This window comes from Melospiza melodia, chromosome 6, assembly GCF_035770615.1.
Source record: "Melospiza melodia melodia isolate bMelMel2 chromosome 6, bMelMel2.pri, whole genome shotgun sequence".
NCBI lineage: Eukaryota > Metazoa > Chordata > Aves > Passeriformes > Passerellidae > Melospiza > Melospiza melodia.
The window spans coordinates 8,748,216-8,774,823 of record NC_086199.1 but is presented as its reverse complement, the minus strand read 5'-3'; the positions used below and the strand labels follow the sequence as shown (position 1 = coordinate 8,774,823).

The 26,608-nt window shown below is 44.5% G+C and overlaps 1 protein-coding gene across 7 annotated transcripts in view; it reads left to right on the top strand.

Moving 5' to 3' along the window:
* Nucleotides 1-26,608, top strand: part of CEP170B (centrosomal protein 170B) — a 58,553-nt gene that overhangs the window by 27,083 nt on the left and 4,862 nt on the right. Inside the window, exons 7-20 of one of the 7 annotated variants that reach the window (XM_063159819.1) lie at nucleotides 2,106-2,207; nucleotides 2,767-3,243; nucleotides 5,486-5,548; nucleotides 6,498-7,249; nucleotides 9,254-9,439; nucleotides 9,633-9,741; nucleotides 11,186-12,970; nucleotides 16,292-16,436; nucleotides 18,655-18,814; nucleotides 22,760-22,798; nucleotides 23,341-23,484; nucleotides 24,871-24,959; nucleotides 25,498-25,591; nucleotides 26,492-26,543. In XM_063159819.1, coding sequence (XP_063015889.1) covers nucleotides 2,106-2,207; nucleotides 2,767-3,243; nucleotides 5,486-5,548; nucleotides 6,498-7,249; nucleotides 9,254-9,439; nucleotides 9,633-9,741; nucleotides 11,186-12,970; nucleotides 16,292-16,436; nucleotides 18,655-18,814; nucleotides 22,760-22,798; nucleotides 23,341-23,484; nucleotides 24,871-24,959; nucleotides 25,498-25,591; nucleotides 26,492-26,543 — 4,197 coding nt within the window. Of the gene's footprint in view, nucleotides 1-2,105; nucleotides 2,208-2,766; nucleotides 3,244-5,485; nucleotides 5,549-6,497; nucleotides 7,250-9,253; nucleotides 9,440-9,632; nucleotides 9,742-11,185; nucleotides 12,971-16,186; nucleotides 16,437-18,654; nucleotides 18,815-22,759; nucleotides 22,799-23,340; nucleotides 23,485-24,870; nucleotides 24,960-25,497; nucleotides 25,592-26,491; nucleotides 26,544-26,608 lie in introns of all 7 variants that reach the window. The other 6 variants (XM_063159816.1, XM_063159818.1, XM_063159820.1 and 3 more) reach the window with 6 other exon arrangements.

Below are 26,608 nucleotides of genomic sequence, written 5' to 3'. Positions count from 1 at the left end.
CAGTAACAGCACAGTGCTTGGGAAAGGTGCTGCTTGTGCAGCAGTGGAGTGCAGGTGGTCTTTGCATTTTGTCTATGGGGTAGTTGATCCCTTTAGGCACAAATTACCTCAGACATCAGTGGCTCTTGCTAATGGATTTGTGTTGAAGTGCTGATCTCCCTCCCCTGGCTTCCCCCAGATAGCTGCCTCTTGGCCATCAACCCTAAGGTCTGTACTGCAAGCCACAGGGTAATAATCCATGGTGTGCCCAAAGTGCCTGACACTGGTGGAGCAGATCCTGCATGGGTGGGCTGGGGTCTAGTGGGCAAGTTAGAGCATCAAAAGAGGATGGTAGGTTTCTGCTAGGCTGTGTGACAGCAGCTCTGAGCCTAGGAGAAACCAAACCCCGCACTGGACTAGAGTTCACTGACAACCTTGTGAATAGGTTTTTTATTATTTTTTCCCCCTCTGCCATGAGTGGTTTACCCTCAGTTATGAAACGCATTGCTTGGCAATTCCAATTTATCATGGTGAGAAATGCTTCCTCCTTTGAACTTTCAAAGGCCGCCCACATAATAGGAACATGGTTTATCTTCCATGCACTCTAGGCAGGGAGGAGAGCAATACTTTCAGCCTCTTTTGATCCTCAGTGAGAAGGGAGGCTGTGTGGTTATCTTTGAAACACGAAGAAGATCTCTAGAAAAGGGCCTGTGGGCTGCATCTGTAAAGCAAAATTTTTGCCTGTGGACTGTCAGTGTATGAGCTTATATATCTGGAATGATCCTAGGACAAAAATATCTGAAGTGGCCACTGGATCTGTGTAGCTTTAGAAACAACAGCATAAAATCAGGCTGCTTTTTAAATTTGCGTTATTTAATTCCCCTTCCTCCCCTGACTTCCCTTATGCAAACAACTGCTTTCTGTCATGTCCCTACTAAATCAGAGAATGCAAAATTGCAGGGCTGTTTGAGGGCTGCTTTGCACAGAGCAGTGTGTGGCGTGAAAGCCACAAGCTGAGCAGCAGCTGGCAGTAGAAGCCCAGCTAAGGCTCTGGAGCTGGAGCCAGGGTTTCAAGACGTGGCCAGCTGCAGCTGCTGTGAGCAGAGGCAGAAACAGCCTAACAAAGCTGGATCGTAACCTCAGCCCCTGACCTATCCGGGTGTTTCTATCCCCTCTAGATGAAAGAACAAAAGCAACTTCATTGCTTCTCTTGAACTATGAAAAAACTGTAGTATTAACTGTACCACAGGCAAATTGGGTGTATTCTTTTTGTTTGTTGCATAAACAGCAGCAGCCCAAGGCACTGCCATAACACAGCCTTGTTTTGTGGGATGCAGAACGAGGAGCAGTGGATCAGCTCCACTGAGTGGGTGCCAGTTGTTGCAGTGAAGACCTGATCTTGCAGTGAGTGCTCACTGAACAGAGAAATAATGTAATCCTGGCTCTTCTAGAGGAAATTCTCCACGAGAAAAACCTCTGTCCTACAATGACTATGCAAAGCAACTCATTTGGTTTACTATAAATAAGCTGTAGAGAGCAAGAGTTTACTACTTCTTTATTAAAGTGTTAGGAGATGGTTTTACTATTTTTCCTAAGTTTGTAATGCTTCAAGAATTTCCTGTTGTGGAATGCGTGTCGCTTACAGTGGGAGTGGTAAATAGTGCAAAAAATCCCTAGCCTGGACACATCCAAGGACATGGTGGGACAAAAAAGGGTAGAGCTAAAATCTTCCCAATTAAGGTGAGGAAAAAAGATTTCACCTGAATTGCAGGTGAGTTGAAGACAGTTTTGTGGGTAGTGTTTTGTAGTCTGTCCTGCCAAAAATCTTCTCCTTATTGTGTATAGTAAGGCAAGAAAGGGACAAAAGCCAGTATCTGGGAAACACAGCTGTGAAAGACAATGAAAGGAGGTGAAGTTAGTATCTTGCAATAGAATGCAAAAAGGAAAAAAGAGTGAAACAAAGAAAAGCCTGAACATATTATTATGTATAATTTGCTGTTGTTATAGCTGTGGTGTAGCAGGTTCATGGTCTCATCTGGCCCTGCTGTTTTCTCCCTTTTGCTGTGCAATTGAACCTGGTAAATTTGTATTTTCTGTGTTAAAATATTTGCTTATCCCCTTCCTAGAAACGAATACTTACCGCACCCCTCTCTATGGGCAGCCCTCCTGGTGGGGGGAAGATGATGCAAACAACAAGGAGGAGAGAAGGCAAGAGGAACATTACTCAGGTAATGGAGGGTGAGGTGTGGTGGGAGAAGATATGGGACGCAAAATTTTGGCACACTTTTGATATTTACTGTTTGAAGCCATCCTGTTTCAAGACTTGTAATTACTACTTCTTTTTTTTGTGCTCGTATTTGCACACTCCTGTGTGTAGGTTACAGCTGCTGAAACTGGAATAAGGGGGAATTAAAATGTTTTCCCTAAAACATTTGACCATTAGAAACAGCAGTTGTGGAGTAAATAACTAAGTTTGTTTTAGTTAGTTGTGTACCTGTATCTGTTTCTCACCTCATCATCCTTGGGAGCCATTTGGTCTTAACACTCCTGTTGTCAATCTGTGTGTATGGAAGAGGCATCTTGTTTTCACTTGTGCAGTAAACCTATGTTTCCATCAAGCATGTGCTCTACTGCACAAAGAGCTGTTTTATTTCAATTCCTACACAGTGTATCTATTCTCTAGCAGAGAGGGGTTGTGATTAGTAGCCCTTCCAAGAAGTTGAAACAAGTGAATTAAATAGTACTGAAAAAATGTTATTTTATCCTTTTTTTCCCCCACTTTTGTAGAGAGATCAAAAGAGATAACCCAGCATGAAGAGGAAATGAATGGGAATATTTCTACTTATAGAGAGGCCCAAGAACAATCTGTGTTTGCTTTCCGGAGAGAGCCAAGTTACTTTGAGATTCCAACTAAAGAATTTCAGCAGCCGTCAAAATCTCCAGAAACACAGGTCCATGAGATCCCAACAAAAGATGTTGATGCTGTGGTAGCCCCTGTGGTACAGAGTCATGCCTCTTTCACCATTGAATTTGATGATGGTACACCTGGTAAAATAAAGATAAAAGACCATGTAACAAAATTTTCACTCAGACAGAGAAGACCCTACAGTAAGGAGCCAGCTCACACAGAAATGATGTCGGCAGAGAGCAAAGTGGCTGACTGGCTTGTCCAGAATGACCCAAGCCTGATGAGAAGGCAGTCTGCAGGAGATGATGTTTACAGTACCAAGAGTGACCTGCCAATTCATGTAAGGACGCTCAAAGGTGAGTGAATGTCTTGTCATGTGGACATAGCTCTCTGTTGGCCATGCAAAATACAGCCTTTCATCATAAAATATGAAAACCATTCTCCTGTCAGGGAGAACTGGACTTAATTATCTCTGCTCCAAATTTGCAAGATGAAGAATATTACTTTAATGACTGTTGATATTTTGAATGCATCCAGCATGCTCTTCACCTGGCCCTGAAGTCATGTGTGATGTTGGCTTGGGGACACTAATGTGACTCCTCTGCATCTATAATGCCAGGTCAGCAGTAATTGGTTAAAAAAAAAGATTTTGGTTTTTAAATGTCCAAAATAATTTCTGTATGGTCAGGCAGGCTGATAAACACAGATATTTCAGTGAATTTGGTTCTCTTGGCTTCTCCTAGGTGATGGAATGGCTTTTCTTTTTAACTGTAGTCCACAGGAGTCTGAGCATGATCATCCTGCTGCCTTAAGTGTGATCATCTGGTAATGGCCAGAGCCAGTTGGTTGGATGACAGAAAGTGCTGACAGAGACAAGACTGAGAGTTGAGATACACTGATCCCTAGTAGAGGAAATTGTTGTGCTTGTAGGAAGAGGTTTCTTCTAACCCAGTGCTTTTCTGAAATCCTGCTCTGTTCAAAAACATCAGATTTAGTGAACCTCTGTCTCGTTAAGTGTCTCACTTGTGAGGAATTCTTGGGGGATTTTCAAAGATCTGAAGTGAAGTTTGGAGCTCAGTTCTTAGAGCAGCTTGTGGGACTTACATGATTCTGATGCAACTTGGAAATACGTTCTGCAAGATTTATGGTTTCTTGGGTGTCTCTCTTGGGCCATCCACTGAACAGCTTCGAGGAGACCATTGATTCCTTCATTCTCACTGCCTTGCTTCTGGAAGAGCTATTGTTTTGAACTGCAGCTTGAGCTGATGTAGTCAAATTGAAGGCTACCAGACCTACTTGTAGCTTGAGTTTCTACTTAAATAAGAGCTAGACCTTGTCTTCTCTTAAGGAATATTTGCTTTGACCTTCTTGCGAAAAAAACCCCCGAAAACTCATCATAATATGAAGAGTTTTATGTATTACACCTCCAAATTGCTGGTTTTGGTGCATATTTTTTGGGAGCCTTGTAGAATCATAAAGGTCTTCTATTCAGCTATAGGGTTTCACATGGTATGGAAATTGAACTACTTTGTTGGACGTTGCTTAGTTCTAGTTCTTCCCAATAAGGGACCGCATTGAGGTGCCCTGTTTCGTTATTTAGGGTCTTATTTTCAGTGTACTGTGACTGTGTGATGAAAGGGTTTGTGCTGGGATTTTTTATGTTGTTGTCATACTGATTTTTGTTGACTTACTGGAGAACATTGTCAGGGATGGAAATGTGCTTCAGTGGTTTTGCTCTTCCTCTTGGAGAAAACTAGAGCGCTGGGCAGCTGTTGCTGTTGTGATGCACAGGAGCACTAGAGACTGGCTGCATTTGCCTCTCTACAGTCCATAAGGCATGGAAAGAAGCTGAGGTAATTCAGGGCACAATTTGCATATAAAGAAATCAACACTGGACATTTGATTAAAACATGGAGTGCTGATGGCCTGAGGAGTTGATCCTCCTCTGCTTTGGCAGGTGTCATTTATCTATGATAGCTGTGCAACGTGTTCTTCTGGCAGGGCTAATGTTGAAGGTGTCTTGGAGGCTGCTGCTGGCTGCCTACCAGGTTTGGGTCTCCAGGATCAGAAATGCCCTCCATTGGGGCTATCTAAGTAGCATTTATTCACTTCCAGCAGCAATGTGGTGAATGTAAAGACCAGTATCAAGACTACAGGGTGTTCAGGTCTTAGCAGCTTGAGGGGATGTGCATGATGTTCTGCTGGGGCATCTGTGAGCATGGTGCATGTTTTCCTTGTGTCCTCACCGTTTTGCATCCATCAGAGCTCTTAGTCAAGACCTTTAATTTAAGAACTTTCCCTTCCAAGGGTGAAGCTTATCAGCCCTCAGGGCACAATGCAAAGTTTGCTGGCTTTCTTCATCAGTGTATTAGCAAACTCTTCATAGAATTGACTCCTGGGTTGAATGGACCTTGCATTAAATTCTAATCTTTTGCAGTTAACTTGATGTAATAAATGGTCTTCACCCATGAGTCTGGAGAACTTGCCAAGTTGGTTTGAGCAGTTTTCCTTCAAACACGTGGTGTTTTAGCCAGTATATCTTGCTACATATTACAGTCTAGAGCGCAGAGACCTCTTTCCCCGTTCTCCCGATGACAGGTTCCTGGTCGTTGACTGAATCGTGTTGTGTGCCTTCACACCTGTTTCCTTCTCCAAAAAAAGGTTTGTTTTTGTTTTACTTTTAACTTTTTGTTTTAATTTTGACTTTTGGTTTTACTTCAACTTACTTTCTGAGAGTCCTGAGCTAAGGTGCTGAGAGACAGGCAGGCACTGATACATAGAGACAGTTGTAAAGACGGTTGTTGCTAACATAAATGAAAATATTTATAAACTTAGTTTAAGCTTAGTGAGCTCTTAACTAACGATTTAACCTTTGCTTGGCTGCTGATAGGATGGTGTAACTCATGGGGGTGTCATGGTGTGATTCTTAAATCTCAAAGAAGAGTAAAGAATCCTGCAAATCCACTTTTCTGTTAGCCTCTGGTTTATTTCCCCTTGTAGAGGAGGGTGACTTGGGTGCTCAGAGATGCATGTACTTGTAATGCAGTGATCTGTCTGGTCTTTCATCGTGGGGATTTGGTTTCATGGTATGCACTGTGAGGGTTTTATTTCCTGATCCTGCAGAGATATTTCTGCTCTGTAAAAGAGAAAACCCAGTGAGGTGGTCTTGGACTACAGTAATTGTGGATAGAATGGCAAAATAATCTCATCTTTTTTATTTGAATTGAAAAAGTAAAGAAACAAAACATTAGGTATGTAAACCAATCACCACCAGAATCAGAAAAAATCAGAAATCCATGAGGTTGAAAGTGCTTCTTGAATTATTTTTAAATAAGAATAAAAATAAGGTTGAAAGTACTTCTTGAATTCTTTTAAAATAAATAATTAACTTGGTAGCCAACCAGTGGTGAAAAGTGGGGTCAGGAGAGAGCTGCCTTCCTTTATTTCTTGTGCTGGGGTGTAATCCCTGTACCGCACAGATGTCTTTGGAGTTTTTTAATCTGACAGAATGCTTTCCTTGTAACTGAAATGACAAATTTCATCTGGGAGGTTATGACAGGCTCACAACCTCCGAGAGTACGAAGGTCAAATCCACATACCTTGTTTCCAGGCAACAGGCACGAGGACGGGACGCAGAGCGACACCGAAGACCCCAAGGCGGAGAAGGAGCCGCCGGCGGCGGGCGGGGAACGCCCCGCGGAGCAGACGAGGCTGCAGCGCCAGATGAGGCGCGACCCCCACGAGATGCTGCACAACAAGCAGGCCTTCGTCATCGAGTTCTTCGAGGACACGCCGCGCAAGAAGCGCTCCCAGTCCTTCACGCACAGCGCCCACTCATCCCAGAGCGACACGGATCCGGGCGTGAAGAGCAAGGTGGAAAAGCGCAAGAACGCGCTGCCGGCGGAGAAGCCGGGAAATTCAGCGCCGCCGTCCCACCTCACAGCCCAGGCGGGCAAAGCCAGCAACAGCTCCTGCGGGACCCAAAGAGCCAGCTCCTTCAAGAGGGATAAGACGGAGGATCGTATCAGCTCTTCGTCCTCCTCTGCTCCCAGAGTCAAAAGTTATGGGAGCGTTGGGAGGAAGTCGAAAATGGCTCAGGATTTTATGGCTGAGTACTTGCGTGAGACTGCTCAGTCTGGGAAGCCAAACGCCGAGAAAGCAGCCCCTGTGCCCATGCCCACAGCTCCACGTGTGGTTATATCCTCGGAACCAGAGCCTGCCTCTGCTCCACCTCCAGAGGTGAAATCTGCCCAGGGCAGGAGGAATGATGAGGAGGACAGTGTAAGTGAGACGGGCACATACACCATTGAGACAGAGTCGCAGGACAAAGAGGTGGAGGAAGCGCGAAAAATGATAGATCAGGTAAATGCTGCTTTTCTGTGCTTGGCCAGTGAGCTGAGGGCTGAAGGCTTGGAGGGCTTAAATTAACTGCTATCATGAAGGGATGCAATTGAGTGCAGCAGGGCATTATAGTTAGGGGCGGAAAATCATCCTGGGTGATGTGTGCTAAGGATAGGCCTCAATGAACAGTGATGCTTGTCTTTAAGAAATCCCATCAAAACAACAAAATTACAAACAAACAAAAAACTGCAGAGTAAAAGAAGGCAAATATGCCCACGGCAGAGAGCTGCTTGCTTAAAAAATGGAATTTGGAAGCAAAAGGGAAAGAATGGATTTGCCATCTGTTTAGAGGAAAGGCAACACCTGAATAAAGATCAGGCTGATCCTGCTGACAGCTGTGGCTGGGAGCAGCTCTGCTCTCTAGGACTGCTCCCAAGCCTCTGCCTTGGCATTGTATCACCTCCTGCCCACTGTTATAAAGATGGGAGCTGCAGCCCATGACTGATGCATCATCCCATGGTAGGCCACAGGAAATGCCAAGGGCTGGTGCTTACAAGCCTTAATGGCAGATGTTTCTGTATTTGGCTGTGCCTGATTAGAAAGGCAGTGCTTGCTGTCAGGGCAAGCGGCAGCTGGCTGAGATAGCAAAGGGTGTGATCTAGGGCAGAGGCAATCCCAGATGGATCTGTACTTGTTTGGATTTTGCAGTGTGAATGATTGCATAAAAAATAAACTCCAGAGATGAGGAAGGCTTAAGAAGAACCCACCTAACTAACCAACCGCAGGGCAAACGAAAGTTTGGCTGATTTTCAGGTTTAACTCTCATCTGCGGTCTATTATGAAAACAAAACTGACAGGTTGTTATGAAGATTTAGTGAAATGTAGTCAGTCAGGAGGATGGCAAGGTTTAAAGGAAGCCTTAATTGAACCTGGCTTTAGAGCTTTGTATACAGTGTTTATGAGTCTGGATCTAGCTTCTCTCTTTTGTTTTTTGATTACATTTGTTCCTTCCATCTTGTTTGAAATGTGATCGGAAGCTTTCAGGGCATGGCATTTAGGTCACAGCAAGGTCCTAGTCTTGACAATAGATGACTAATTGTTCTGGTGGGGAAATATGAGGGGAAATGCCACAAAAATACAAGTGTTTCTGGGGAGTAGTCTTGGCAGCCATGTAACTGGCAAACTGGCCAGCTTCTGGCCCAACTGGGCCATAGACTTGGTGCAGTGCAGACCTGCCACTTGTGAAACAGCTGATAACTGAACCTCAGTGCTTCTGTTCAGGAAGAAAGAAAATGAATTCTGGACTAGGTTCTAAGGTGTTTCTGTTCTTTATTTCTCCACCACTGCAAGGACTTTTCTAAACAGCAGTGAGAGTGGAGATCTTTATGGCCATCTCCGCACAGCCAAGGCACTCTCTGTGTTGTTATCTTCCTCTGAACTTCTTGCAGAGAGGAGCAAGCCCTTCTGAGGCATGAGTCTTGGTCACCCCTCATAGAAGGCCTGTTTATCTTCAGGGGGAATCTGTGAAACAGGCTCAAACACTCATCCATCTCAGAGGTGCATCCTGTCCCAGTTCCTTGTGGCAGTGCGGGGCTGCTTTGCTCAGCCCACTCAGCCACAGTCTATGAAAGGCACTGGGGATGGAGCTTTCCCATTTTCTCTGACTAAATCTTCATGAATGGGCTGGTAAATAGCTTTTCCAACACTCATCCTAAATTTCTCTGGGCTGAAAAGGGACTCCTTTTCAGTGAAAGTTACTGCTGTTAAAGGCAACACCCCTAAATAATGAGGGAGAGAGGAAAGGTGGGTGTGAGTGGAATTCTATGATTATGTATATTTAAAGCTGCTGCTATGGAGTGCAGAAGAAAATCATTTACATAGTTTGCATGGAAGCATTGGCAAGTGTTTCTGGCCCCTTGGCATCATAGTTTGTGTGTGACTAATGTTTCACAGATTTTCATAGATTTTGGCTAATGTTTTTCTGTTTCCTTGCATTTTAATAATCCCATGCAAACATCTTTTCAGGTTTTTGGCGTTCTAGAATCGCCTGAATTTTCCAGAATCTCTTCAACCTTTAGACCAGTAATTAAAGGCGAAAAAGATGACGCCAGTTCTCAGCATCTAATCAGTGAAAACGGCACTAATCAGAAGTCACCCTTGCTCCAGGCTCTTTCCTCAAAAGCTGTGAATGGGTCTCAGGCTGAGGCACAGGTATGAGCAGTCCTGGTGGATTTCCTGGGATGGTGGAGGTGCAGATGGGCTTTCTGTCTGCATGTAATTGTGATGTGTAGCTTGATTTCTATTTTAAACAGACCGAGTGATTCTGTGAGAGAGGAGAGATTTTGTGGCTAGGATTTTGTGTCCAAACCCTCTTTCTGACCTCATTTTCCCCACCTTGTTGTAGATGTCTGCAGCAGCTCAGGGGAGTCAGAAGTGGGTGTCAAGGTGGGCGAGCCTTGCGGACAGTTACTCTGACTCTGGATTTGCCTCTGGGCCGGGTGATGGAAGTGTAGGTAAGTCTCATCCAGCACTGTGGTTTGAGGGTATCTGAATCTAAACCAGGATGATCGGAAAAGCAGAAATTAAGGGCATCTCTGCATCTGGCTGTAGCTTGTTTTCTGTTTTAGCTGCAGTAGTTGGAGATGAGAAGCACAGAGTGAGTAGTTCCCAGTGGACTGAAGATAGAGAGAGCCTCTGCTTTGCATTTTGGAGTTATTCAAGAGGTTCTTAAATGTTAGGTTTGACATGACTAAGGGGAACCTGGGAAGGAGAAAGCTTGTAAGGGCTTTGGGTGTTAAGCAGCCCCAAGCTGTGGTTCCTTAGACTGCCGTGTGATGCCAGATGAGAACCCTTTGCACATAGCCTTGGAGTTAGTTCCTGACTTGCATATTTTAGGATGCTTCTCCTGTGTCTGGCTGTGCTGAGAATTTAGGCTGTTCTGGGATTTGCTGTTGAGTGGCCAGTTTAAAGGGTGGAGATCAGCATAGAAAACTGGATGTGGTGGGGGAGAAACGATGGGAGTCTGATAACCTCCAGCTTCCTAACTTGGAAGACACCTTACAGACCCTGTGGTCCTCTTGGTGTGTGAGAAAAGGAGAAAAGCACTTTGTTGGCTTTTGCAAAAGTTTTCAACATTTTTTTGCTTGCGATTACTTGTCATACCTTCTTGCCATCGACAGCTAAAAGATTAGAAGGAACTAAAGATTAGAAGGAATCTTTGTTTCAGAGATCATTGCATTGTTTTCACACAGTGTAGGATACCTAACTCCTGGAGGACTTGTAATATTACCACAGTCAAATAACCAGTGATCCTGGTATTTAAAGGTGTTATCAGATATGGAGGCCTGGCCAGAAGCATGGGAGAAGTAGGAACACTCTTTCTATGGAGTGTTAGTGTTGCTGCTGATAAGCCCACACAAGCTGGGGCAGGGAGCTCTAATTCAGAGCCTCTTGATTATCACAGTGTCTTTCTCCTGGGACTTTGCTCTGGGATATGAGTGTAGGAGAACTTGTACTGTGAAAAACACAGTCTATTTAGTCAAATGGGCAATGTTGTTTAGAATGGCACTTAAAACACTGCATCACTGCTGTCTGATGGCTTTTCATCTCATTCCTGTGGCCTGATTGATGCTAGATGCCAGCGATGTCATTATACTCCATAGTGCTTGTACTGAGAGGTATATTATGGGAGAATGAATCTGACATACTACCTTGAGAAGGGAAGGTATTGAGCAGTGTGATTCAGCAAAGGAATCAAGTTTAATGTCTGTATTGATAAACCTGAGAGAGCAGGCACCAACCAGGCCCTGCTGATGTTCAGATTACATAAGACCTTAGTTCTAAGCACACCTTGTGAGTGCTTTTGTGGACTTGCATTTTACAAGATCAGTCTCTTCCTAAACAAAAAAAACAAATAAATGGCACAGTTTTACACTAATTGATTCTTTTCCTCTTAAGTCTCTTCAGAAAGTGGGGTGCTCCCAAAACCTGGAGAACCAGAAAACTCTGTGCCCTCGAGAACAAGGCGCCTTCTTCCCCAGCTCCCTCCAAGTGATAAATCAGACAGCCCCACTCCCACAGTCCTGGTGTGCCAGGAGTCCTATTCAGAGGTTACCAAGAGAACCATTGTGAAGGATGGCTGCGTGGAAGCCTGTGGCGATTCCAACAGCCACCTCTTCATCCAGGAGGACCTGGATCCGGATAGCCTCAGCGATGCCAGCAGATCTGACGATGGCTTCAGCACGGAAAAAGGCAAGAAATACAAAGAGAACAGCAAAATGCTAGAGCAGATGAGGGAAGACAATAGATCAGAGAGTCGGCAGCCAGGAGCCACCCGGATCTCTCATGTGAGAGCTGTGAGTGAGCCAGTTTCTACTTCCTTCTACATTGGTGATGACAGCAATGATGCAGAGGTTCCCTCCAAGCTCTCCATGAGTATATCCCATGCTCGAGCAGACAAAGACAGCAAGGATCCAGAGTTTTCCTTCAAGTGTGCTGGCACACCAGTTTCTGGAAAGCCACCGGTCAAAGATGTCAGTGCTTATATAAACACGGCTGGAAAAGTTGTCATTTCCCTTCATCAGAGTCTTCCTCAAGATCAAGAAAACATGTCAGGAAAGGAAACGGCATCTTTTGTTAGACAGGAAAGTTTTACCAAAGATAAATCAAGCAGTGGTGTTCCTCAGAATAAACTCCCACATATTTCAAGTCACCCTCTGCTTAAAGATTTAGAGGCTCTTCGGTCAACTCGCATGGACTTTGGTCAGGACACTCATCTTCTGCTTAAGGACACTGAAACTGCCTTGGCAGCGCTGGAAGCCAAATTGCTTGGTCAAAGCCAACAGCTGGAGTCGTCAGAAACTGCTGGTCAGCTGGAGGACTCTTTGTCAGGGGACTCAGATGTAGACACAGCCAGCACAGTCAGCTTGGTGAGCGGCAAAAACGTCCCAGCAAGTGCCCCGAAACGCAAAGCGGTTGTGAGCTTGCAGAAGGAGAAATCTTCCTCCACACCATCCATCCAGGACCAATGTGGGCAGCCCAGCGCTCGGGACAGGCTGACAGAGAAGCAGAAAACACAAGCACCAGAGGCACCCAACAGAGCAGAGGCCACCAAACGCTTCCAGATGAAGCGGAGCGCTGGGACTCGAGGGTCACTTGACTTCACAGACGACGAGAGAAGTTCGAACTCGCCCTACCTGCCAGTCCCAGATGCGGTTGTGTCTGACCACGAGCACTCGGTAACCCGGCCTGTTCCCAGGAGGAAACCTTTCACTCAGCCCACCAGGGAGGACCAGAGCAAAACGACCTCGAACGTGCAGAAAATCCAGCAGGTTCTCACCCGGTCCAACAGTTTATCCACCCCCCGGCCCACGAGGGCCTCAAAGCTGCGCCGCGCCCGGCTGGGAGATGCTTCGGACAATGAGTGTGTGGATGCTGACAAAGCAGCCTCCAACTCGGATGCCACTGCTCAGGGCACCAAGCAGCCCACGGAGACGAAGAAGCTGTCCCGGCTGGACATCCTGGCCATGCCCAGGAAACGGGCAGGATCATTCACAGTGCCCAGTGACTCGGAGACAGCGCAGGCGAGGACGGGCTTTTCGGGCCGCAGCGCCGAGTCCTATCGCAAGACGGGCGTGTCGGAGGTGAGAGCTGCGGCCAGGAAAACAGCAGCTGCTGCCTCTGCCAAGCAGCCTTTCAGCAGGACTCGTTCAAGCAGTGTCAAGTATTCCTCCTCGTCATCCTGTAAGTGCTCCTGCTTTATGCTTCTCCCCTCTTCCCCTGTTTCTGACCTACAGGCTGCACGTAGTTGCCGGGGATTAGTATCGCAGTAGTAGAGGTGCTGCCTCGGTGAGTACAAAAGTCTGCATTTATGAGCAGCACAGATGTTGAGATTTCATGTGGATTTGGAGACAGCAGAGCACTCTCATACTCAGTGAGATGGTATTGTGGTTATGTCTGTGAGAATACTCCAAATAGCTACTCCAGTGGTTTGTTTTTTGAACAACCAGTTGCCATTTGACAGTAGCCATATTTTTTTTAAAAGATAGAATTTAATGCCTTTCTAGTGCTGCAAAAAATTCTGATCTCTTTTACTTGTAAAATTCAAAGTTTTCTCCTAGAGAACTTATAACGGTGTTGGTGACAGCTGATGTCCAAGGTGGCAGGTTTGAAGGCATCTGAAACTGAGGAACAAAAAATATGTCCCTGTGTTGTGAAAGCTGTTCCCTTGTTGTCCTGAAAATATAAATACAGAGCTAGACACTGCACGTTGATTACCTCATGAGATTGACACTTCTATGTATTTTCACTGACTTTTGCCACAGCTAAGGCAGGTTCACAGTTGGGGTTCCCATGGGACAGAGGTAGGAATGTAGGAATTACATTGCCCTATAGTTGAGCACTCAATAGACCCTTGAAAAATCAGCATTTGTCATATTGAAATCAGCCTTCAATTAAGAGGTGGGGACAATTCAGATGACAACTTTGGGATGGTAATTAATTATGGGAGATTGTTCCTGAAACCTTTGGTTTAAGTTCAGGACAATGCCTGTAGTCCTTGACATGCAGCAGATGTGGCAAAGCAAATGAGTTTGCTTAGGATTTTAGGAATGATTGGTAGCCAGAGGGACAGGAAGAACCCCTTTGGCTGGATTTCTCAGTAGAATGCTATTTTCAGCAGTTTCATGTTTTTGTAAGGGGTCTTGGAGTTCTGGATGTGTCCTTTAATATATTTTCATACAGCTGAGTATTTATCCCCCTTGCAGTATTAATTTTTATTGCATGCTAAAAATGTTATTTGCTGCTTGTTTTGGATTGTTTTAGTACATTCAGCTTCACCTTTAATTTTAGTGATTTTTTTCCTTACACACTTGTATATGCATGTAAATCAGAATGTGATTAAGCTAAAACAGTATGTACAGTCTCTGCTCTTGCCTTTTTTTTTGAGATGATGCTATTATTAACTTCTTGTTAATGCTGATAAACAAATTTAAAGCAAGATAATGTGGTCAGTTTTCCAAACAGGAGGTGCTCTTTGCACTCCCTCTGCCTTTGGACCACAGGCTTCAAATCATTCGGAGAAAAATGATAAGTGTTGGCCAGTTCTTTATTTAAATGAATTGGTTTTTGATTTCCACACCTCTGTAGCAGCATGCTAACACCTTTCCTTGTCCATAGTTGCAGCAGATGATGCTAATCTTTCCTCTGAATTAGTCACTCTTAAAATACTAACCTCCTAATTCTTTGATAGGATTGTGAACCTTGTGCAAGCTCTGAGTACACGCTGGTGTATTTCGAGCTTCATTGTGCTTGCTGTTGTGTGATCCATGCTCCTGTACTAATGCTGTTGTAGACATAGCAAATCAGCAGCTAGAACTCCCTTCCTGCAGCCAGAGTGACATGTTGTGAAACTGGACTATTGCACTGTGCCATCAAGACTTTTTTTAGCACAATACAGCAACCCTTGAAAGCTTTGAGTGTGAGGCCTAGGGGATAGGGAGGCAGATGTTGCTGATTTATTCCAGGAGTTCTTAGTGTTTAGTTAACCACAGGAGTTCCAACTCTCCCAGTGGGAGAAAGTTAATCTCACCGTGGAGGAACAGCATGAACTGTCTGCCCATGAGACAAGAAATGCCACTATATTGTTGGTCCATCTGAAGTAGCTTTCTGTGAAAGTCACAGATAAGATCAGAGTTACCCAAATTACCAGTTCTGAGAGCTAAAGGCTTGTCTCCCATGCTCCTCTTTGTACACAATTTGTTTACTCAGGGTAATTTAAATGATACTGAGGGAGCTGATTCTGATTTCCCTTGGTGTACAGAGATGGAAAATGAGTCTCATCATTTTAAAATTGCCGTTCAGTGACAGGGTGACCTCTTGATTCTAAAACTGCATTTAAAAAAGAGATACAATTCTGTGAATTGAATATGAGCAAATTTTATATATATATATATATATATATATATATATATATATCCTAAGCCAAGGCATAGCTATGGGTGAGATAGCAATGTCTAGGAATTCTTTCACTATACAGTAATTATCTATAGCTTCTACCTGCATCTTACACACCAAATTAGTTGGTTTTGTTTGTATGGTGTATGATGCTGACTTAATTCACAGGTAGTGTTTCAGTGTTAGGATTGTCTTGGTAACACAGTGAAGTTTTTCGGTGTTGTAATTCTAAATAACTTGTCTGGTTCTGTGTTTGGTGGGTCTTCATTCTCCAGGGGTGGACAGAAGGGAATGAAGCAGTACCTGTAGAGAGTATAGTGAGGCAGCAAACATTGAGAGCCCAGTTTTCAAACAAGGACACCTTGACATTTCCCGTGCAAGGAAGACCTGGGTGTCTACAGATCTGCAGAACAAGTTGGGAAAAGTGAGCAGCTTCCACTTGGCTCCAGGGCTTGGAGCCAGTCCTGACTGTGAACACTTTCTTGTAGAGTGTCATTAATGGTGAATTGTGAGGCAGGAGGTGAGCACGGGGTGTGGACTCTTGCAAATAACACCAAGCACCAACAGTCTACTCTTCACTCCAAAACCCCTCCTTCTGCTTGTACTTGAAGCTAATTAGAAAGGTATCTGCAGGCTTGAAAATTGGGCTCTCTTCAGAAAAGGACTTCTGTGGGACTATGAGGAGTCTGAAATGTGTGCTACTTACACACAGAGCTTCTGTGCATGGAAAGCCAAGTCTGTGGTAGTAATTTACTACAGTGGAGGCATTAACACTGTCATTATGATTTTCCATTGGAATTTTCCACTCCAAATTTGTACAGTGAATGGGAGCCATAGAGGGGCTCAACTTTGAAATAAGCTCAGAAAATGTGGTATTTTAACTTAAGATCTGCACAGAAACTCTCCTTTCCTTGTGCTCTTGGGCTAGTTTTGTGTTACCTTTCAGCCTTTTGTGGTTACTTTTGACTGCTGTCCTCGGTCTGAAACCAATTCATTTTTTATAAGCATCAAGGCGGAGACCACAGGGTTCAGATTACACTTCCACTTCGGAGGAGGAATATGGCTCAAATCACAGCTCCCCTAAACACAAACGCTCCCATACTTCAACAGCCACACAAACACCGAGGATGCGTGGCTCTGGGCTGGGCAGGCAGAAGCACAACGGCAGAGAAACGGATGAGGATGAAGATTTTGATGACAACCCTGACCCCTACGGCTTCATTGCGCAAACAGCAGAGATAGCAGAAATTGCCAGGTGAGGTGGGGCTTTATCTGTTAACCCACAAGTTGAAAATGGGTTGTTTTCTTCTTGGTGTTGAAATCAAACCCAGGTGTGGGGGTAGTTGTGTGCCCACATATCCTTTATATATGAACGTCGACTTGGAAGGGTTTCATGACCCTTTACAGTCTGGATGTGCTGGTTGTACCTTGTATCTACAAAAGGCCATGGTGCAGGGCATTGTCTCTTGGTTTGTTTCTTGTTCAAGCTGTGGGAAGTCTAATTGTTTATACCTGCATAACTCTGCTCTCTGCTGGAAGTCACAGTGTGTGTGTGTGTATGGTGTGGTTGGTGTGAACTCTCTTAATTCTCTGCAGAGGAAGTCAAATGGATTAGCAAAGACTGAATATGTAAACTGTTGAAGCTGCTTTGCCCGAAGCTGGTCAGGGAGCAGCAAGAAATAGCTGCAGGGCAGAAACCTCTTTGCTTGGCACAACTGAATCTGAACCTGTCTAGACCTTGTATATAAATGAATCGTTGCTTAGCTTGATGTCCCTGGATACAGTGCTTGCTGTGTACTGGTGGTCTGTTGGTTGCCTGGAGGGCTTCAGCAATAAAGCAAATAGATTCTTTTTTTAAACAGTGGCATTTGAGGTTTGTCATCTCTAATATGCAACTGTGTTATGCCAACTTTCCAGAAATACTGGTCTTCCATTGTACTGGCCATACTTGAAATACTTTTGCCTGAGGAAGCTGCCTTGTGTCTGCTTTTGGCCACATCGCCCTCGCCGCTGCCACGCTCACCTCGAAAGGGCTTTTCTTGCTGAAAGTTGCTGTCAAGCTGCTAGAAAGTGTGTCAGCCTTTAAAGCAGGCTGCTTTACCTGTGCTGCACAGTGTGTGTGTGTGTGTGTGAGATGGCAGCTTCCCTCCCAGCAGCACTCCCAGCCCCGGGGAGCTGGGGCTCTCAGCAGCTATAAATACGCGGTTGCGTCAGCCTCGTCTGGCGCTGCGCTGAGCAGGGCTCTGTCACAGAGTCTGCCTGCTAATTGCAGCTCTGGTTTCCCTTGCTGCTCCCGAATTAACTGGGAGGGGTTTAGAGGAGTCAGGGAGAGTTAAAAGGGAAAATGCCACTTGTTTACAGTAGTGAGTCACATAATGGAAGTGTTTGGTGACAGCTATATCCAAACCAGCGCAGAGAGGGGTTACCTTGTGCAGGCAGCTCAGTCTGCATTTTTTTAGTTCAACTGTGCATTTTCTTTCCAAGGAAATGTTTTGATGAACTGACAGTTTTATCACATTGCTTGTTTTCCTTGTGGGTGCCTTCCAATTTGTAATATTCCATAATAACATGGGGGTTTTTTGTTGGGTGGGGTGTTTTGGGGTTTTTTTTTGGTAGGCTGTTTTAGTTTTTTTTCATTAAAAGAAGACAGTTGTTCCAAATGAATCTGACTAGCTGTAAGATTATCTTTCCTCATGGAAGTTTTCCTTTAAAATTACCACAACAGCTACTTCTGGTCTGAAGGGGTTTTTTAAAGCTGTACTACAAACAATCCAGAGACTTAGGAACTGTTTTTGAGCTCTAGAGCAGATAGAGCAGGGTCCTGCCAACACTGAGTGTTAACTGGACACCGGTCAAGGGGCTTGAAGTTTCAAGATTCGGTTTCTGAAAACCAGATCCTTCTAATGTATGCTATGCTTATCTTCATAATCCCTCATCTCTTGTGGAGAATGTGGAGGCATATTGTGATTTTCAGTGTACAGACCACAAGGAAAATGCAAGAGGAATTGAGAGGAATTGAGGTTTTTTCTTTTAGTAAAAAAAAAAAAAAAAAAGTTTTTTCCCCTGTATGTACTTTTTAATGGAAAACAAGACCCAGGAAGAAAAATTAACTGTACTGTGTAAGAAAACAAACAAACAAGAGAAAGAAGTAGAGTGAATGGGTGGGGGAGCAATAGCATAATTTTTTTTTTATGGATTGTCTCTACTTTCTGGCAATGTGTAGTCACTAGAATTTGCTTTATATCAGTTCTCCACTTTGAAGCTGGATTCAGGAGGGAAGGAGACCAACTTTTTATGCAGCTAGCATGTTCCTCAGCACCCTGCCAAGGCAGCCCAAAAAGCCCTGCTTGCCCTAGCCTCTGCAGAGATTATACCTCCCACAAACCTTTTGTGGCTCCTTTTTTATATGTTATGAACCTGAGGCGTGTTGCATTCTGTGTGCTGATGGTTCTGCTTCGTTGCCTGTGCTTCAGGCTCAGCCAGACCTTGGTGAAGGATGTGGCCATCCTTGCTCGGGAGATTCACGACGTTGCTGGAGATGGGGACTCGCAGAGCTCCTCGGGGACAGGACCCAGCCCCTGCCTCAGCTCTGTGCCCAACACTCCAGCTTCCACCATATCTGCCAGAGAGGAGGTAAGGTGGGATCACTGGCATCTCTGCCCCTCGGTGTTAGTGAGTGCCTGGGACATGGGAGACCAGGGCAGCATCCCCAATTGCTGCAGCACCGAAAAACCTTCATTCCTTGTCCTCCTAAAAAGCACCACTAGAAAGACCAACTGCAGCACTGAAAACCTTCATTCCTTGTACTCCTAAAAAGCACCACTAGAAAGACCAACTGCAGCACTGAAAACCTTCATTCCTTGTACTCCTAAAAAGCACCACTAGAAAGACCAACTGCAGCACTGAAAACCTTCATTCCTTGTCCTCCTAAAAAGCACCTCCAGAAAGACCAACTGCAGCCTATTTAGGGTGCTCTATATTTTCTCCTCTCTGCCACAGCCAGAATCATATAATTTCCCAAGGCTTCTGTTTGGATACTGGTCCCTGAAATTTGCATCTGAGGAACAGGAGGGAGAGGATGTATTGTGCTGCTGTGCTGGGGAGCCAGAGCCTTCCTCTTTGTTTCACACAAGGCACTGACCGTGTGTGCTGGCTGCTCTCTCTGTGTCAGCTGTGTTTTTGTGTTCTGCTGTGTCCTTTCTGCCAGGACTGTTGGAATGCTGTGCAGGTGTTGCTGGAATCCCTTCCCTCCATCTGAGTATTGATAGAGGAGGGCAAGGACTCTGGGAGCTGGGCAGGGAGGCAGGCAGGTGGCTTGGGAAGTGCTGTCCCCCAGCCCTTCTGTGAAGCTGTGGCTTCCTCCCAAACTGCTCAGCTCAGTTTGTCCACACTAGGCTGGGAAGGAGAGGCAATTTCTTAATTTGTTTCACCAGTGCTGTAGCACAGGGACCAGCTCAGCTCAAATTTGGCTGCAAGGTCACCAGGAGGCTTCAGATGCTGAAGCAAAATTGCCTTTGCTACTGTTTAAATCCAAATTCCCTCCTGTGTACCACCATGTGGGCTTAAAAAATACACAGCTCTCTGCTGCTCAGATGGTTCCCCTGGCCCCCTGTTGTCTTTGACTGTTGTGAGAATTGCAGACCCATCCTAGGCAGGGTTCAAAGCTGAGACCAAGCCTGTTACTCTGCCAAGAGGGTCCTTGGAGGCCCTGTGATCCTGCTGTGATCAGCACTGGATCAAGGAGAAGTTTAGGGAAATCACCAGAAGATCAGGCGAGTGTGGCTGTGGTTGTGCTAAACTGAGATCAGCTGCAGCCTGCTCAGGGAGGGGTTTGTCCTGGGGCCTTTTGGGGCCAAAGTGCACAAATGTTTCACAATAACTGCAGGCTCTAAGATAAAGTGTTTTATTGCTTTGTTTCCTTGCAAGTGCCACGCCTGCCAAGCTGCCTTTTGTATTATTCTTTTCAAGCAGTAAAGGTGACATGCCTACTGTACTTGTGACTTGCAAATGAAACATTTTACTGGGCTCCCACTTGCTTACAGGAAAGCAGGGGAGGAAGAGCAGCATCTCTCCTCTTTTTTTTGGGGTGCCACTGAAGGGTTCAACCATAACTCAGCTCATACAGAGGGATGTTCCCTGCAGCTAGAGGGGGACACCTGGAAAACAGTGTTTCTGCTCTGTGCAAAATGACAGGCTCCAAAGTGTGGTGATGAATAGCAAGAATCACAAACCCAGGTTGCTCAGACCTGGATGAGGATTTCTCTGTGGCTTTGCAGTGCTGCTGTGTGGGACATGCCAGCCAGTCCCTCACAGCAGTCAGGAGAGCAAATTCAGGACTGTCACACTGTAGGGAACTCCTGGCAGTGCCCACTGCCAGAGCAGTTTTTGAGATCTTACAGTGTTGTGAAGGACGAAGCACTGATATTAATCAGTGAAGACAGATCAGGAGCCATAACCTTTGGTGTGTTCAGGTAGTGGCTGAAAACACTCTAAAGGCTTCTAATGAGGCTTCCTCTGAGCAGGAGTGGATATCAGCATGGTTTCAGCAGGGCCAGCATCTGGCAGCCCATTTGAGTACACCCAAAATGCCAAAGTGCATTGGTGTTGCTGCCTGACATGATTGATAGCCAGGAACAGGTTCCATCAGCAGGGCTTTCTGCTGGCAGTGCTGAGATGTGCAGCCAGATCCTGAATAGCTTTCAATCCTAAAGAGTGCAGCTTGGGGGTCTTGTTATGAATGCCAACAGTATAAACTGATGTGAGTTTAGTAAACAGACACCTCATCTTTGGCACTGGACCAGATTCAGCCCCAGTGCACTGCCATGCCTGCTTCCCCCAGTCTGTGTTGTTGAAACTGTGCTGAATTAATAATTCTGGCTTAATGCAGAGAAGCTGCTGGGAAATTTCTGAAGATCACTGTGTGTGATGCTAAGCATTGTGAATTTTGTGAGTGTTTGTCAAACAACTTTATATTAAATATTTTAGGAAAGGACATAGTGATGAGAAATAGCTACCATGGTTATAATAGTAATATATTGAAAGATCTGATAGAAGGAATTATGTGAATAAGAAAAATTTTCTGTGTGTGGGTGTCTCTTATGCTGCAATGGCTTATGCAGTGTTGTATGTCTTTCTGCATTTTAGTACTAAATATTTATATCTATTCCAAAAAAGTGGGGGAAAACACAGGAAAAATAAGTACTGATACTGGAATCACTTTTGAGTGTTTAATGCTGTACCAGAAACATCATCTGGGACCAGTGTGTGGTTGGCATTTCGCAGCCTCAAATGAACTGCTTTTTAAATTAGTTTCATTAAGAAGCTTGGTTAAAGTTTAAATGAGGAGTATCCTCTTATAAGTTAAGGTGGAGCCTTAGATTTAAACCTTATTCTTCAGTTTCTGTTCTGTCAGGTTCAGTGCTGGCTTGGATGTTTGCAAAGGAGGCTTTCCATTTCCCCAGTGTATGTTTGGGGTGGTTTTGTTTTTCTAGGCTCAGCTGTATAGTTTATGATAAGATAGATTCTTGGCATACAGAGCTGAGTACTGCTACAAATTAAGCAAACTTAAAAAAAAACAACAAAACAACAGAACAGAACAAAAGAGTTCAGCAAGGATGAAACCTTAATATTTCCTGTTTACCAAAGCCTTGGGTTGTTTGGGATGCCTTGCATTGTGGGTGTGTAGGTTTTGCAGGACCCAGCTTTCTGCAGAGCTCAGCCATCAAACTTAAACCTCAGCTGCTGCAAACACAGTCAGGGTTGGGTCATCCCAAATCACTGGCTATTTCTGCAAATTTTAGCCGTGCATAACATTCTTTTGGCAGGTCTTTTTAAAAAAGTTGATAACGATGTAACAAAAACTAAAGAGCCTGATTAAGTTTGTTAAGTTGTGTAATGTACTCAGTATGAGTGTTGGTACGACAAGAGGAAATGCTTATGGGTGTGATGGAACAGAAAATGTGAGAACAGAACAGGTCATGCACAGAATCTCCTGGGATGGTGGAGCAGGTGCTGTCCTTGCCTTGTTTTCAGCTGGTTGGGCTGAGACCTGCTCACTGTAGGAATATCTCATTCCCTTCTGACACTTTTACTGCTCCAATCAGCCTAACTTACTGTTTCTGCACTTGATGAAAGGAAGCTTATTAGCTAAATATTTTGGCTGTTCTGCCCCTGTGCTATAATATCTCACACCTGCTGCCTGTGTATAACCCAAGTGCTGCTGCATAGTGTGGGGAGCCTGGCCCTTGGATGGCACACAGTTCCTCACAAGGAGCTGTGTGCTTTGCCAACCAAAGAGCCTCTTGGGCTGAGTGTTCATCCCTTTCCCAGAGCACTCTGGATTTCACTCAGCAAGTCCAGTTTGGTTAACTGGGAATCTGCCTGAGGCCACCTCAGCAGAACTGGCTGCTGACCAGGATCTCCATGGGCTTCAGTGCATGATGGAGGGTGGGCACCAAGTGCTGGTCCTCAGGAATGTGCTTTTGGGAATGTCAACCCCAAATAACCCTGTGTTCTCTTTGGTACTTGCTGTCACAGTCATTCACTAGCATTGATCTCTTTGTTTCTGTTTTAACACAGATTGCTCGTAGATCTTTTCGGCTGGCATATCCATCTCAGGTGCACTTTCCATCCCATTATTTTTGTATCTGTCTTGTCACTGTTATTTTCTTCCCCTTCTTTTAAAGTTTTTGTCAGTAAACCCAACAAGAGTAACTGTCTTGTCATTTCTGTTTTTCCTGTTAATTATTTGCTTTTTTAGTGGTTTTGTATTGCTTTTTCATCTCTTTCATGTGTTACTAAATAGTTTCTGATTAATTTGAGTGTTTTTAATGTTGAATTGATATATTAAGACATAAGATATGGGAAAACAGGGTCCTTTTGAGTTTTAGCTAAATTCAAAAAAGACAAAGATTTACTTTTCCATACATGCTCAAGACTCAAAATTTTAAAGTAGAATAGCCCCACAGAGTTTTGTGGTATGACTCCAGTGGGCAGGCACTTGCAGGATTGGGGTCTAATAATTTGCTTACAAGCCCATACCTGTCTGAACAAGACTTAAATGAATCAGTGTTCCTCTAAATCTGTAATACCTGCAGTGAGTGCCTGTGAGCCTGCTTTCCCTACTAATTTTTAATGACTCATTACTCATTATTTCCAAGTTGGTGCAGCACATTCCAGAAGCAAGTCTGAACTACCAGAAAGTGCCTCCGGGATCAGTGGAACTGAAGGATTTTGACCAAAATATGAATGATAATAGAGAAGAGGATCCCTCAAGAAAAACAAGGACAAGAAACCGTGAGGAGGCAGGTCACCTTTTTCTTTACTTTATATATGACATGGTTTTCAGCTGCTGTATGTCGTCTTGTTCTTTGCAAGCTGCCAAAGGAGGCTGCTCAGAAACACCCCAAACCCACACTTCTCAGCAGCCCTGATGTGTGGGTATAGAAACAGTGTTTAAAAAGAAAAAAGAGGAACAGAACCACCCATCTTGCCAGTAGTGACTGGAAGTTTCCTCTCTTGTGTAAAATGCCAGTAAAACCTGAGGCTGCATCACCTGTTTTTGGGAGCACACATTCAGTGTCAGAGCTGCCTTAGGCTGTTTCACTGCTGTCTTAGAGAAGAACTCAAACATACCAACTTTGAAATCTGAAGCACTGATGGTTTAATGTCACTGTTCTGCAGCTGGCATCCTGGTTAGAGCTGCTCATGGAGCAGCAGTGGCAGGATCTGGACCTTGGGAGGGGTGTGTGACTGGTGGCACAGCTGGCCTGCAGTCTGAGCATTGCTCCCTCCCATGTTACATGCAGGGTGACCTGCAAATCACAGGGGTGATGCTAAAGGCTGGGAAAGCCTGGCCTGCACTGGAGGCTGGGGATGGTGTTGGGATGAGGGGTGATGGTGCCAGCAGGAGGAGGAGAAAGCTGCTGATCCAGCACTGGCTGTTGCTCCTGCCTGCTGTGGTGGGAAGGAAGAGCTGGGCAGAGGCTTCAGGGAGGCAGGGGGGCAGAGCTGGCTCCAGCACAGCACTCTGGAGGTGGGGTGTGACTCACACAGGCACATACAGGGACTGTGGGCTGAGCCACTGGAGCTGATCCTGCCCTGTGACTGTTTGGAAGCAATTCCTTCCTCTCCTGTAGAGAAGTGCCAAGGCTGGATAAAGGGTGCAGCTTCAGAGTGCCCCCAGCTTGGTGTGGGCTTTCCTGGCAGAAGTCTGGAGGCTCTGCTAAGCCACAGGACTTGAATATTTGGGATTTGATAGTATTTTGTTGTTACTTCTAATAAAGCAGAATGTAACACGGTGGGATTCCTGCCTGTGAAGGTGATTTGAACTTATATGTGTCATATTAGGTAGTTTCAACTGTTTGTGGGGCTTCTTGCATTCTGATTTGACTTTTGGGGTTTTTTTTTTGTGTGTGTGGAAAGTCCTAAGCGCTGTTCTTTCAGCAATGCTTAAGTGCTTATGTTACTGCAAACAGTTCTGTCTCTAGCAAAAGTCTGAACAAGTTGGTTTTAACTGTTTTGCCAAAGTGCTGCAATAAAGCCACACATCATCTTAATCTCCCGTGAACTTCAAGTATCACCCATACAAACAAAGATGTTTCAATGGAGATGATTTACTGTACAAAAAATTCCTGTTTTGTAATATGCTGCTTTTGCTAAAAGTTCTCCAATATGTCCTCATATTTTAGGTAATCTTTGACAATCTGATGTTGAACCCAGTGTCCCAGTTATCACATACAATCCGTGAAAATACAGAAAACCTCGCTGAAAAAATGAAGTAAGTAACTTCTTGTCTCTGGCCTGAAATATTGACTTGCTGGTGAGTTTGTTGAATTGCTACTTGTGGAAGATATTGTACTGTTGTCTTGGAAAGTTCTGTAATCAAGATGCAGGGAATCTACATGTAGGAAATAGTGTGTGTGCAGTGAACCAGAGGTAATATGATTGTTTGCTATCACTTTTCCTCATATCTTTGGCCTTTGGAATTTTAATGCTGGATTTGCCTGTTGATGCCTTGACTTTGAAATGCTGCCTGTGCAGAAGATACAGCAGAAAACTGGTGGATTGTCTCTTTTTACAAGGCTCTTGTAAATATGCAATATGTTACCGAACTTGTGAAATCTTTTCAAACTTTGTTGTTGCTCTAGAGACATCAGAGGGAAGGACTTTGGATTGTTCCTAAATCAGCTGAAAGGAGCTTTATCCAGCTGCTAATCCACTAATCTCTTTTGTTGCCACATCTTGTGATAATTAAGTCTTTTAAACAAGCAGTTTTTTGATGGCAATTTTAAGATCTGCTCTATTTTGTATTACAGGATTCTGTTTCAAAACTCAGAAAGGACCTGGGAGGAAATGGAGGCCAAAATCAATTCAGAAAATGAAGTGCCAATTCTGAAAACATCAAACAAAGTAAGTCCATGCAAACGAGTCAAATACTAAAGACTTGATCCATGAAAGCTTTGTAAGAAACCAAACCAACAATCTCTGACCCTTCTCAAATCAATTTCTGGAATTTCTGGTCTATTTTCATCTGTTGAACTGCTGGATTTTGTTATTGTTTGAAGTGTCACAGAGTGAGTTCCTTCTGTGGTTTTGTTTCACCAAACCCTTTCCCAGTTCCTTTGCAAATGATCTTCAAAGCCTGGGTTTCTTAGCAGATGTTGAAGTTCAGGGTCATTGGGCCTCATTTAAACATTTACCAAAGAGTCACCTGCCATGTGGTTCCACAGCTTCAGTTGCAGACAGGTGTTTCTCATGAATGTTTGTTTTCTTCACCTGGAACTGTTTGATATTAGGGCAGTAAAAATCCACCTCAGGGTCCATTCACTCAGGTGATTCAGCCTCTCAAGATGGTGCTTGTGCTCTCATGGCCTTTCATTGTCCTTGAAGGGGATTGTCAGTAAGGATTTAAGGGCAGTAGTGGACCCAGTGAATATGATTAATGCTAAACAAGCTCGTGCTAGACCTGTGCAGCAGTATAAATGTGGCCAAATACCCTGTCTGGTGTAGGACTTGAGTTTTTAAACATCTTTGTGTATTTCATATTAAGGAGGAGTGTTTGTACATTTCATAAAAGCCCCTGTGGCTATGAATATGAAAATGCTGTAGCAGCACTTGGTGGCACAGTGCAGAGCAGGCTCCCTGTGCACTGACCAAATGCCTCTCAATGCAGCTTTTCTACTAAATGAGCAAGGTTGGGCCTGACCTTGAATCTTCTTGATCAGATAATGCAGAAGCAGTAAGACTTGATTCCTGTGTCAGTCGAGTACTTTGTTGCTTAATTTTCCATTCTGGTGCTTTTGTTTCTAGGAAATCAGTTCTATCCTGAAGGAGCTCAGGCGAGTTCAAAAACAGCTTGAAGGTTGGTCATCTAAAATGTTCCTGTTGTCTCTCAAATGCCAGTAGAGTTGCACAAAATAAAGTATT